Raw genomic sequence first — 14,301 nt, 5'->3', positions numbered from 1 at the left:
TCTGGATCGATCTCTGGGCACAACCAAGTGTCAAATTTTGGAAGGGTTAGTACATCCTGAAATGACCCTCATGCCTCAGACCCCACTACTCGAATAATGCACCTCCCTTTTACAGTAAGAGGTCTCTTACTATCTACGGCATATCCTATCAAAGCTCACAGGACAGCAAATTTGGCCAATGCTTATGTGACAGTGCCTCGTAGAACATACAGCTTTTCTGTTGAATTGACACTACATCTCTGGTAGCCCCTTTAATGTCTGGAGGTAGGTGCATCATTTTACATTTAACCAGCAGTAATGTATAGCATTGCAAAAAAGGAAACAAGGGCTTAATCTCAACGCTGCATCAGCATCATTCATCATCTCGCAATACCGTTGTTGTTGTCAGCCTCTGCACAAAGATTTGGGTGCACCTGAAACGGACCTTTTTTTTCTTTTCATTTCCTGTTGTCAAGCTATTTTGTCTTGGCATGTAGCTGTGAGATGTCAGTAGAAGCCATGAAGTCATTATCTTTACTTCTTGAGCTTGGATGAAGAAAGCACTGTTCTGGAAGATCCTAATTTGTCAGAGGCGTTGTAAAGGCATTAGTGTAAAAACCAGGTCTCTCAGCAAAATTGCCGTGCACACACGTACATTGTTTGATGCCGTTTCATGGATGGATGGGACTTGGATCAGCAGCACCTGGTCCTTCTATAACACAGAACGTCAAAAGTGCACCTCAAGTTGGCTACGACAACCGCAAAAACCGCCGCCCAACAGCACACAAACAGAGAGATAAAAGGAAACTGGGAAGTGGTTTATGGCGCTTATGTTACGGACAGAGGTACTGTTTGTATATAGTGCCTGTTTCTAACACCAGCACACAAACAGCGTCAGTTCTTCCTTTTAGTGATCGGGGTTCATAGTTTGCGAATTGTTCTGTGTCCAAAAATTATAAACACATTATTATAATTATTATTATATTAATTATAATTATATAATTATATGTATTTAAGTAATATACGTACCACTTGCGCTTGACCCTGTCGAGCTGCCTGCAGCTGTAATACACATGAGAACCAATCATGTCTACCACATTCCACAAAAGTCACAGGTTCAGTAACAGGGAAAGTTTCATGATAACGCGTCCGACAACGAGAAAAGCCAATCACGTTCATATGAATGACATCATGTTCTTCTACTTGTTCATTGTATTTTATTTATCTAGTTATTAATCATAGGTTAGGGGATACCTTACGTTGTACCGATTTCGTCTTTGGTTGCTAAGGTACTCACGCGCAAGAGTGACAGACCCGATTGGGAAACTACATAGACATTGTGACTTACTGTCGAAGTTGCTGGCTCGCTTTGTTCCTGTAACACTGTCGGAACGGCGTCAAGTTTCAATTCGTTCCTTTTTTGTGTCAATCCAAGTTGCACTTGCATGGTGTTCTCATCCAGGTACACATTATCGGTGAAATGCGAGGAGCATACACGGACAGCATGAACACTCCTTGCTTCATCTGGATACCCGCTAGTGATGTAGCTGCATCCAACTTTCGCTTCGTCTGGGGTCTGGCTGTAGCTGTATCCTTGGCGTGCGAAATCAAACATCGAGGTTTTCGAAGGAAGTTTTCCTGGAGTCACGAACGCTGCGTCGGTTTCCAAACGACATCTCACGCGAAGGATGCAAGCGTAGAGATAGTATCTGCGTCACTAGAAAGTGTCACATGTGAATACGGGCGACGTGCCGGAAAAAACCAAAGCAGCCCCAGACTTGGCGGCAGACGACAGCGTCCTTCACAGCGGATTAGCCAGATTCCACCTTGCGTTACGCGATGTTGTTGGCGCTGGCGCTTTCGAGGATCAAAACGAAACCGGATCTTTTAAATTCGATTCCTCATCACCCGGACCGTTTTCGAAGGAGAAAATTTAGCAAATAGCTCGTGGTAGTGTACCGAACACATTGGCATTGGATTCGTAACCACGGTTCCGGATGCGACAGTCCCTTTAAAGTTTAACGTTTAGATCTTGAGGTACGAGTCACAAAGTGCCGCGCACATGCTTGACGGCTACGTTTTGTCGCCCCGCTCGTGGACTAATAAATCAGATATATTTATAGAACTAAGTCACTTACTTGTGAAATGTCGTTCCCGGTGCCTTGCCAGTACGGGCAGTACATCCATAACCACAGCAGGCGGGCATGACACGATAAAAATGCTATGCAAAGGCGCACAGCTGTAGTCGCGAATGGCAATGTTTTGAGCTTCCCAAGATGGCGGCCGGTGACCGTACGGTTGCACCCTCAATCCGCTATCCAGCCTATTACTATAGAGATCAGTGGGCCAATCACGAGGCAAAATACAGCTATTAATCCCAGGCTACCCAAGCTATAAATTATCTGTATACACTGGGTGCCGACATTTTCGGGAAACTGGATTGGATTGAATAGGATATTCCCTGACGACCAAGCAACATTATGGATGGCGCCATCTGGATGGAGAGGAGCATGTCAACCAACGGATCGGTCTGAAACAAGGATGCCCACTCTCACCCACCCTGTTCAACTTGTTCCTGAACGAGGTACTCGAAAATGTTAGAAGCCAGCAACAAAGGAATAGAGATAACAACAGTGGACACAAGAGGCAACCAAGAGACAACAAGCGTCCTGTCATCGCTTTCGCGGATGACGTCCTGCTCCTTGCAAAATCGCCGAATGACCTCCAGGACCTGCTGAATATATTCACAGAAGAAGCGACATTGAAAGGGATGAAATTTATTAGGGAAAAAACAAAATGGATGAAGATCGGGAAGGGCAACACCAACAACACAAGCGAACCGACCTTCTCAATACAAAATTTCGAGATCACTAAAACTGACCAGTAAAAATACCTCGGCGTACTCCTCGAAAACAGCACAGACTACGTGGAAAGCCACAAAAAGAATTTGATCGCCGCTGCAAACAAAAAGAAAGGCCACACATGGCACTTGGCCCGGCACATCCTACAATACATACGTCCGTAGGGAGAATTCTTTGGAAAACCGTAGCAGTTGCACAGGCAACATACGCAAACGAGGCCTTATGCTACAACTCTGCAACTATGGCAGCATTGGGAATTTGGGCGGAAACCTGGCCGCAATAGACGGAGAGATCGGCTGGTCTGCTTTCGAGTATCGAGAGGCAATAAGGTCCAAAACACGATCTGGGAAGACTTATTCATCTGCCTCCAAACAGAATAGCAAAGAAAATATTCCACCATATTCGGTACAAAGGCATGAAAACGGAATGGACAAAACGAATGGGACATATCGACTCCAAATACAGTAAGGGAACAAGCCGACACAAAGCAAAAACCGCAACAGAATGGAACAAGGCGATACACAAGGAAATGAACCAAATCGAAAAGGACTACTGGAGACAACGAACAAGCAAAAAACATAGCATGAAATTATACCTTCAACACAAGGAAGAACCATCGCCCTCAGACTACCACCACAACGGGTGACCACCAAAGCGGTCTGGTATTTCAAGCAAGGACTGGCGCCCTCCTGACACGTAAACGGCTGGCAGAGCTGTTAGGACCCCAGAACGACAAAAAATGCATCCTATGCGGCGAGGAACAAGAAGATCTAGAGCACGTCATGTTTCGATGCGCAGCTACCAGAAACATCCGCCCAGAGTGCGAAGACGTCACTTGGACTCAACACTCCCACAAACAGAACGGACGAGAGCGACATCGGCAACATCATCGAAGGAACGAAGCGCCACCTCACCAACTGGGAGAAACAGACAAGAAGCCTCCTGCGTCAGGCCCATCGACGACCACCATACCAAAACTGACCAGTGCCCTATTTTATTGCCGTTTTATTATTTTTTAGTGCCAGTGGACGCATTGAGGAGACCTGCCCCGATTTAAAGGGGAAAGGCAGTGTAGGGTAAAGAAGGACCAGCAGACAAGGCTGAATGCGAAGTGTTTAATGTGGCAGCCAGGCCAACAACTGAAAGAATCGATGATACGCGCGCTCGATAGAAATCATGCGCGAGATACGCGTCGTGACGAAACGTCCATGGCGGCGCTCGTCGTCCATTTCCGTCGGCTGCTACATGCCCCCCCCCCCCCCCCGCTAGTGTCAGCTTGAAGCTGTCGGCCCACGTGACGTGTTTTTCGATGGGCTTCGGGCATGATGGGGAAGAGTTGGCTGATGCCGGGACACCAAGCGTTGGAGGGAAACCGTTCCAGGCTAAGTAATCAGTGGTGTAGGAGTCGACGGTGGCAAGGTCCATGTAGGCCGGCTTCAATCTGTCGACGGCAACCACGTCCTCTCGGCCGTTGATAGAGATGTGTAAGTTCTTGCCGTGGCGGCCGAGGACGGGATGTGGACCGGAATAGGGCGGCGTGAGCGACTTCCGCACGGCGTCCGTGCGCAGGAACACGTGCGTTGCGGATGACAGGTCTTGGGGGACGTGAGCACGGCGGGTGGAGGAAGCGCGGGTGGCAACGGGTCGGAGTGTGTTGAAAAACTGATGAAGGCGGTCCAGGTAGAGGGATGGGGACGGGTCGGGAGAGGGCGCCATCAAGAAATCGGCTGGAAGACGCAGAGCACAGCCATACACAAGGTCAGCCGCACTGCACCCGATGTCGGTCTTGACGGCTGCGCGGATGCCGAGGAGCACCAAAGGCAGGTGGGGTACCCAGTGTGCCGTATCTACGTGGGCGACGAGGGCTGCCTTCAAGTGGCGATGAAGGCGCTCTACGAGGCCGTTGGATGCAGGGTGATAGGATGTCGTTCGGACGCGAGTTGTCCCGAGGATGTCGGTGAGGCCCTTGAATAAACGGCTCTCGAACTGTGGGCCCCGGTGCCGTCCCGGTCCGTAGTGACCTGGGACGGCACGCCGAACCGAGAGACCCATGAAGCGATGAAGGTGTTGGCGACTGTCTCGGCGGTGGCGTCTGCCATCGGCGTGGCCTCGGGCCAACGTGTGAAGCGGTCGACAGCGGTTAGGACATAGCGACAGCCATCAGATGGTGGGAGTGGGCCGACTATATCAAGATGGACGTTGTCGAAACGCGCGTCGGGAGGCTGGAACTTCCCGAGGGGGCCGGAGGTGTGGCGGTGGACCTTCGCACGCTGGCAGCGGTGACAGGAGCGAACCCAGGCGCGGACGTCTCGGTTGATCGAAGGCCACACCAAGCGGTCCGCGACAAGCTTCTGAGTTGCCCGGATGCGAGGGTGCGCCAAGGCGTGGATAGAAGAGAAGATGGCCCGGCGACACGTGACAGGGACGAAAGGCCTAGGTTGGGGAGTCGACGTGTCGCAACAGATGGTAACGGAAGTGCCGGGAATGGGGAGGTCTTGGAGCTTGAGGGAGGTGGTGTTAGCTGTGCGCAAGCGCTTCAGCTCTTCATCGTGGAGTTGGGCAGAAGCATCGTGAAAAAAGTGCTGCGTGGTGGTAGAAAGGGCAGCAACTCGACTTAAAGGGACTGTCGCATCCGGAACCGTGGTTACGAATCCAATACCAATGTGTTCGGTACACTACCACGAGCTATTTGCCAAATTTTCTCCTTCCAAAACGGACCGGGTGATGAGGAATCGAATTTAAAAGGTCCGGTTTCGTTTTGATCCTCGAAAGCGCCAGCGCCAACAACATCGCGTGACGCAAGGTGGAATCTGGCTAATCCGCTGTGAAGGACGCTGTCGTCTGCCGCCAAGTCTGGGGCTGCTTTGTTTTTTTTTCGGCACGTCGCCCGTATTCACGTGTGACACTTTCTAGTGACGCGGATACTATCTCTATGCTTGCATCCTTCGCGTGAGATGTCGTTTGGAAACCGACGCAGCGTTCCCGACTCCAGGAAAACTTCCTTCGAAAACCTCGATGTTTGATTTCGCACGCCAAGGATACAGCTACAGCCAGACCCCAGACGAAGCGAAAGTTGGAAGCAGCTACATCACTAGCGGGTATCCAGATGAAGCAAGGAGTGTTCATGCTGTCCGTGTATGCTCCTCGCATTTCACCAGTAATGTGTACCTGGATGAGAACACCATGCAAGTGCAACTTGGATTGACACAAAAAAGGAACGAATTGAAACTTGACGCCGTTCCGACAGTGTTACAGGAACAAAGCGAGCCAGCAACTTCGACAGTAAGTCACAATGTCTATGTAGTTTCCCAATCGGGTCTGTCACTCTTGCGCGTGAGTAACTTAGCAGCAAAAGACGAAATCGGTACAACGTAAGGTGTCCCCTAACCTATGATTAATAACTAGATAAATAAAATACAATAAACAAGTAAAAGAACATGATGTCATTCATATGAACGTGATTAGCTTTTCTCGTTGTCGGACGCGTTATCATGAAACTTTCCCTGTTACTGAACCTGTGACTTTTGTGGAATGTGGTAGACATGATTGGTTTTCATGTGTATTACAGCTGCAGGCAGCTCGACAGGGTCAAACGCAAGTGGTACGTATATTACTTAAATACATATAATGTGTTTACAATTTTTGGACACACAACAATTCGCAAACTATGAACCCCGATCACTAAAAGCAAGCGACGCTGTTTGTGTGCTGGTGTTAGAAACAGGCACTATATACAAACAGTACCTCTGTCCGTAACATAAGCGCCATAAACAACTTCCCAGTTTCCTTTTATCTCTCTGTTTGTGAACTGTTTGTGTGCTGTAGGGCGGCGGTTTTTGCGGTTGTCGTAGCCAACTTGAGGTTATAGAAGGACCAGGTACTGCTGATCCAAGTCCCATCCATCCATCCATGAAACGGCATCAAACAATGTACGTGTGTGCACGGCCTTTTTGCTGAGAGACCTGGTTTTTACACTAATGCCTTTACAACGCCTCTGACAAATTAGGATCTTCCAGAACAGTGCTTTCTTCATCCAAGTTCAAGAAGTAAAGAGAATGACTTCATGGCTTCTACTGACATCTCACAGCTACATGCCAAGACAAAATAACTTGACAACAGGAAATGAAAAAAAAAAAAGGCCCGTTTCAGGTCCACCCAAATCTTTGTGCAGAGGCTGACAACAACAACGGTATTGTGAGATGATGAATGATGCTGATGGAGCGTTGAGATTAAGCCCTTGTTTCCTTTTTTGCAATGCTATACATTACTGCTGGTTAAATGTAAAATGATGCACCTACCTCCAGACATTAAAGGGGCTACCAGAGACGTAGTGTCAATTCAACAGAAACGCTGCATGTTCTACGAGGCACTGTCACATAAGCATTGGCCAAATTTGCTGTCCTGTGAGCTTTGATAGGATATGCCGTAGATAGTAAGAGGACTCTTACTGTAAACGGGAGATGCATTATTCGAGTAGTGGGGTCTGAGGCATGAGGGTCATTTCAGGATGTACTAACCCTTCCAAAATTTTACACTTGGTTGTGCCCAGAGATCGATCCAGATCCCCTCCCCCCCCCCCCCCCCCAACACCCTGAGTTTTTTTTCCTGTGTAAGACTGTTATAATGAAACCGTCCAATTTACTGTCCAATCGTCCCGTTTTCGTTGCAGTTTAAGTACTTACAAAACTGTTGATTTTATTTTTTATTTTTATGAGTCCCCGCTTCAGATCTCAAGGGACATTGCCAGTGTGGTGCACGCTGATAACTGTCTGTGCATAGCAAATAATAAATATCTGTGCGTGAAGAGTTGGATGTGGACTTGTGCAATGGCTCTTGAATGGACAACACTCAGTCAACACAAAGATTTATTCACATTTGCGTAACTTATTGCCTGTCATTATAATAATTATTGTAATACATAGACAAGAGGAAATGCTCTGCCAAGGATCTCTGAAGTTACAGTCTTGAAAGCTGTTTTCAAAACAGTGGTGCTAAAAAAATTGGATCACTGGCAGGTATCAAAATTTGTTTTGCTGTATCAAGGCAGAACAATCTTCCGTGGGAATGACAAATTTTGGACATTCCCAGACAGATGTATCACTTACTATGATAATGAGGTGTAACTGTACCATTAGTGAGTTATGAAACATTACCTGAAATTATTTGACGTGTTATATCCCTCACATGCTATAATACTGCCAACGATAAGAAGCATTACACTACCATTAAAAGTATAACTGTCACTTATGGCCAGGTAGTTTATTGCTCCTGCCTATTCCTTTGCACTTCTCGGGATTACTGTGGTAACACACGTCTGTTTCACACTTCTCAATTGGAAACTACGCAAGTCTATTATAGTGTAGGTGTGAACAGGAAATGAGGCACACTAAAGATGATAGTCCTGATAGGACCAGGATGAAAAACGTTGGCGAATCATGCGGACGACACACCCAGGTATCTGTCGTCTGTTTCTCGGTCCAAGGACTCAGCTTGTAACTCAAACTCAGCTTGTAAACACACAATAAGCAGTGAACCTGACGTAGCTGTAAAAAGAAAGGACACTTTCCTAAACACGTAGCACAGTAATTTCCTGACAATCATTCTAATTCTAACCCGGCCCTTTAGTTGCACAGTTGGTTAGAGCCTTCGTAACTTCCATGGGGCATTCGTCGTGTGTGCAAACAACGACGACAACTACGAAAATAAGGATTGCTCGACCTGCCTATCTATCGTGGGCACAGTAGGCGAAGACTGTGATCGTCGATGCAATACTGCGGTGGATACACCACCAGAAGTTCTGGCCGATGACAGAGAGCTGGGAACAAAGTATGATGCGTGCGTGTGGTGCGTGCCGTCATTGCACAACTCTGCCACTTCACCGGCACTGCAGCATATAGGTACTCATCCGGTTCCTGGGGAGCACAGACGCCGCACAAACACTTGGATTGTTTCCTGCGTCGTAGTGCGAATGTCACGGGATTAAGTATTGAGCACTCCGATCATGAACGTACCTAAAGAAGTGGTCCTGAGGCTGGTTCTGTTGCGCTAACGCAGCTGCGGCACGTACATCACCAGCGACTTGCAGAAGAAGCAGATCCGTCGAATATGGGCCGTCATCAAACATGTATATTCGTCACGGGAGCTATTACTAAAGGCATTTGAACAGCACGATTCGCCACTTCCGCGTTCCGAGTCCGCCATCTCCGTATGTGCCTTCGCCTTCGTCTCCCTGACCTTGCTCATGCAAGCTGCAAGCCGCGGGGACTCCTCTGGCTCGCCGCGTTCTTATTGGCCAGATTCCTTGTGACGTTGCTAAAGATTCTCAGCAGGGAGCAGGGGAACTGTTGAATGGTTCCGCTTGACGACCGCATCCGTCGTCTGCTGTACCGCCGCTTACACACGAATTATGCAAAAAGTATTCCGTCGATCGGAATGGGACTGTCGGAGTCATGGTCAGTGAAGGACGGGGAATCTCATTTCACTGTGGTTTCGGAATCGATCTGTGGTCGATGCGACTGTCCCTTTAAGGCGTCGGCTGGAGCGTTTCCTTCCCCCGGTACATAGCTGATATCTGTGCACATTTCGGCAAGATAGGCGAGCTGACGAATCTCCCTTGGGGAATACCGGCTGCTGGCAGGGTGGAAAGCGTAGGTCAAGGGCTTGTGGTCGGTTAGGATGGAGAAAGCGCGACCTTCCAGGAAGAAACGGAAATGCCTGACCGCGAGGTAGGCGGCCAGCAACTCTCGGCCAAAAGTGCTGTAGCGCTGCTCGGTAGGTTTGAGGGCTTTGGAGAAGAAGGCTATGGGGCGCCATGCTGTGCCAATCTGCTGCTGCAGCACCGCGCCGACGGCTATACCAGAGGCGTCAACCATGAGTGTAGTCGGCGCGCCGTGCCGGGGATGGCAAAGTAGAGAGCAAGCGGCGAGGTCGGCCTTGATCTTGAGGAAGCTCGATTCGGCGTCAGAATTCCACATCAACTTCTTCGCAGCTCGGCTCGACTGAGTGAGAAGAGCTTCAAGGGGGCGGAGGGTTTCGGCGCAGTGCGGAATGAAGCGCCGGTAGAAGTCGATGAGGCCGAGGAAGCGCCGAAGTTGCCGGATGGATTGGGGCTGGGGAAAGTTGGAGATAGCCTCGACCTTGGAGGGAAGCGGTGTTATGCCCTCCGGGAGACTTTGTGCCCAAGGAACTCTGTGGATGACACGCCGAATTCGCATTTTTGTACATTGACAACAATGCCGTGAGCGGCCAGGCGTGAGAAGAGCAGGAGATGATGATGTTCGTGCTCTTCTGGAGATGAGCTGGTCACAAGCAAGTCGTCAATGTATGCGAATATGAAGGGGAGGCCCCTGATGACGCTGTCTATAAAACGTTGAAACATTTGGGCCGCGTTGCGGAGACCAAATGGCATCCGCGGAAACTCGTACAGCCCAAACGGAGTCGTAATTGCGGTTTTCTTGATGTCTTCAGGGGCGAAGGGGATCTGGTGATATGCTTTCATCAGATCGATTTTACTATAGAGGGTAGTGCCGTGGAGGTTGACCGTGAAGTCTTGCAAACGCGGGAGCGGGTAACGGTCAGGCACAGTCGCCGGTCTTTTTGGGCACCATGTGCAAAACGGAGGACCAATTGCTGGAGGAAGGTCTGGCTACACCGATGGACAGCATGTGCTCAAATTCCGCTTTTGCAATCTTGAGCTTCTCCGGAGCTAGCTGACGTGCCCGGGCGAAAACGGGTGCTCCGGTGGTCTGTATGTGGTGCACGACATCGTGTGCGACTGGGCGCGACCGATCACCAAACTCTAGGGTACAGAAGGACCAGCAGACAAGGCTGAATGCGAAGTGGTCAATGTGGCAGCCAGGCCAACAACTGAAAGAATCGATGATACGCGCGCTCGATAGAAATCATGCGCGAGATACGCGTCGTGACGAAACGTCCATGGCGGCGCTCGTCGTTCATTTCCGTCGGCTGCTGCAGCACAACCTGAACCTGAACCTGAACCTGTCGGGAAGACGCAGAATAGCAGAAGGCAGAAGTGCATGCTAGCAGAACTGGTTGGTGGGTAGAACCGCTAGTTGTAACAGACTGCCTGTATTATACGTATTTTAACTATAAAACACAATATGATTGAATCGAGAATGGGCAAAGGTGCATACATGAATAAAACTATGTCACAAAATGCAAATTTTTGGCAATCCATCGCGTTTTTCTCGCTATTTGCGCGTTATGATTGCTGTCGTTACTAGGCCTAACAAGGACGACGAAACATGTTATTTTCAGGCAAACATCGACACTGGAGCGTAATTTAAAGGTGATTTGCAAGATAATTGCAACAGAATCTACACTTAGGGAATGCAATTCATGTAATTTGTGAAAAAAATTGGTCATGAAATCCTCGCTTCGCCGTTCCAAGCTACGCCGCCATTTTCGGGAAAATTTTGGTGGTGGTGGTGGTAGTGATAGGGCTTGCCGTTGTCGGCCTCACGTATGTGGGCAACGTCACGACTCACGCCCTGGGGGAATGTGCGTCCTGGGCCGACTTCTAAGGGAACTGTGCCGACATATGCCTTAAAGCCTGAAAATTTTGGTGTCATGGGGGCCCGCATCGAAAACAGCAGCCAATGAAAAATGCTCAATTTGATTGACAGGTCGAGCCTCTTTTCTAGGCTCCTCCTAATGGACAGACTCCCTTTGGCATACACGGCACTGCATGGATGGATGGTTTGGCACCCCTGGCGGGCCTCTTTGTAGGCTTTGCTTTGCGGAGGGGACATGCAGTAAGAAATAAAAGTTAAAAAAAATAATAATAAAAGTCCAAGTTCCAACCAGTGTTGCCATCCCTGTCGGAGGAAAGCCTGCCGTGCCCATGATCTCTATGTATAACGGCTAGATCATAGGGTGTGCCAGAGCGTGGTCACCGGCCGCCATATTGGTGGGCCCAACACGTACTGTCGTCTGCATTTAGTTAAGCGCGGCTGCCCGCGATTTTTTTTTGTTTCCTTTAAATTAGAGGGCATGCCATGCCAGCTTGTTGCAGTTTTCAGTGCACTTCACGCACGGACAGACGAAAGGGTTAAATTTTCACAGGTAAGTTCTTTATTTTGAGAAAAAACAGTGTTTATTCATATCGCACGTACAGGGTGTGTGCAGAAAAACGTGACCCGCATTTAGGCACATTACTTGTTGCCTACCTAACTAACGAACTTCCGGTGGCGCACGATGGCGCATTTATGCGTGCGAAATCTGCAGAAAAATTGTGGAAGCCATACTCAGCTTAAAAAATAAACGGAACAACGAAAACGTCGGCTTCCGTGCATCAGAATAGGGCACATGGTGGACAACAGGGTGTATGTGAAAGGGCAACATGGTGGACGTAGGAGAGTTGTGTTCAAGTACCGCTAGGGGCGCTATCGGTGCATAAATCGAAACGATGTCCCACATGGATGCTCATCGACAGTACCCCTAGCGGTGCCTGCACATAACTCTCCTGAGTCCGAAATGCACTACCATGCATGTCATGACCGCCCTATTCTAATGCATGGAAGCCCATGTTTTCGTGCTCTGTTTATTTTTTTACACTAAGTATGGCTTCCAGGATTTTTTTGTAGCTTTCGCATGCATAAATACGCCGTTGTGCCCCACCGGAAGTTCATCGGCTAAGTAGACAATGAGTTACATGTAAAAATGTGGGTCACGTTTTTCTGCACACACCCTGTATGTGACACTCACGCTTGCTGGCACTGCTACTTCGCTGGTGCCGTTAGGTACGAATAAATTATGTTTGGCTGCTCTATTTATGTATTTTCTACGCAATGTGCTTGTACTATACAGGTTCCCTCACAGTCGCCCAGCCGTGCTGAAGAAGTGGGTGCAGAAGATGCATCGCAAAAATTGAGCCCCAACTAAATCTTCGGTGCTATGCAGCAGACACTTTGAGGAGGCCTGTTTCGATCGTACAGGGCAAACTGCGCGACTCAAGAGTGATGCTGTGCCTACAAAGTTTGACTTTCCACAGCGCCTCCTGAAAGTAAACACAATAGTAACACATTAGAATTTGCTTGGGAACCTGTGGAGATGTGGGGTACCTGTGTAATGTGCAGCAGTTCTGAATGTGGTAGTTGATCCAACAAGCTCAGTACGAGTATTCAGAAGTAAACATCAGTCAACATACATGACACAACAAAACTTATGCGACAAAATGTATGGTACAAAATAATTTACATTCCCTGCTAGGCTTTCTGTCACCATCTTTAAGGCTCATGACAATGCAAGCTTGCTTGCTAACAAAATCCCGTTATATTGAGGTTCCACAACTTCTCAATTTTAGCTGGTGGTGATCACAACAGCTCTGAATTTGTGCACTGTGCTCTGGGTGCAAAGTCATGAAGACTTGTAAGACTCTTTTTTTTTTTTTTTTGCGAACTCACAATTCACTTGCTGGACTGAACTGACACTACTACTTTTTGCTTTTATGGTTCGCAATGTAACTTTACATTAACTACCTAGAAATGCAGAGTCATGTCCCTGATTTGATTATTCAAGGCAGTCTTAGTATAAGGTCAGGGTCCTGTGGCGTAATATTCGAGCTTGTAGGAACCAATACATACTAGCTCGTTAGGTATTTCTCATGCAATGCAAAAATAAATAAATACATAATAATGAAGGGAAAATAATAATTTCTAGGTTTTCACTGCAGTGCCCGCTGACCTCCATCATGACCTGTTCCTGGCATGTGCAACAAATGTGGAAATAAATGCTGAATTTAACAAATGTTGTCATTTATCCCACATGAACAACAGCTTCTAAAAATAATTAATTAATCTTTCCATCACAGAGTTTACAGCCAAGACAACCACTTCCAACAAGACATAACATAGAGGTAGAGCAGGACGTCACCATGAGATTTCACAGCCAGGACCATCGTGGGCTGCAGGTCCAGGGGTCTTGTCACCTCAGCCAGTCCGATCCTCACATAACCTTGCTGCTGACCACACATACACAGTGCAATAGAGTCCACGGACCTTAAAAAGTAAGATATATATTACAGTTGAAGCACTGGACAACGTGAAGAAGAAGCTGAAACGCTCTGAAGAAAATTCCCGAAGACTGAAGAAAAAGGTACTCACTGCGGAGAGTGTTATAGAAGATCCCGAGAAGAAATCTCTCGTATCAAGTCAATGCACTGACATGCTTCGTGGAACCTTGTCTGATGTGCAGCTAGATTTAGTAGTGCGCACCCACAGAACAAAGCTGGAAAAGTAAGCAGAGAGCAGTATCCCCAGTCACTGCGTAGCTTTGCGCTCACTCTCCAGTTTTATTCAGCAAAGGCATACGAGTACGTCAGGAAGACATTTAACCTTTCGCTTCCACACCAGGCGACACTTAGGTCGTGGTACAGTTCTATACACGGCGAACCAGGTTTCCCTTGGAAGCCTTTGATGCACTCAAGGTTCTAGTCGGGGAA

At 48.1% G+C, this 14,301-nt stretch overlaps 1 protein-coding gene and 1 long non-coding RNA gene across 2 annotated transcripts; both read right to left on the bottom strand.

The window, feature by feature from the left end:
* Positions 1-583: 583 nt before the first annotated feature.
* On the bottom strand, positions 584-1,411 carry LOC135395568 (uncharacterized). Its single transcript, XR_010423176.1, has 3 exons — positions 1,328-1,411; positions 1,009-1,041; positions 584-691 (listed from the first exon to the last, which is right to left on the bottom strand). It is a non-coding gene; the product is annotated as an uncharacterized LOC135395568 (long non-coding RNA).
* Positions 1,412-3,750: 2,339 nt separating this feature from the next.
* LOC135395757 (uncharacterized) lies at positions 3,751-4,892 on the bottom strand. The gene is made up of 2 exons (XM_064626851.1): positions 4,135-4,892; positions 3,751-3,757 (listed from the first exon to the last, which is right to left on the bottom strand). The coding sequence occupies exons 1-2, from the start codon at positions 4,890-4,892 to the stop codon at positions 3,751-3,753; spliced, it is 765 nt and encodes a 254-aa protein (XP_064482921.1).
* Positions 4,893-14,301: the final 9,409 nt, after the last annotated feature.

Source organism: Ornithodoros turicata, chromosome 5 (genome assembly GCF_037126465.1).
Source record: "Ornithodoros turicata isolate Travis chromosome 5, ASM3712646v1, whole genome shotgun sequence".
Lineage (NCBI taxonomy): Eukaryota > Metazoa > Arthropoda > Arachnida > Ixodida > Argasidae > Ornithodoros > Ornithodoros turicata.
The sequence above is the reverse complement of the archived record's forward strand: the minus strand, read 5'-3'. Positions and strand labels throughout refer to the sequence as shown.

What these genes read in the sequence shown, in the direction of transcription:
- LOC135395757 (XM_064626851.1), bottom strand. Translation starts at nt 4,892, where the DNA reads ATGGGTCTCTCGGTTCGGCGTGCCGTCCCAGGTCACTACGGACCGGGA.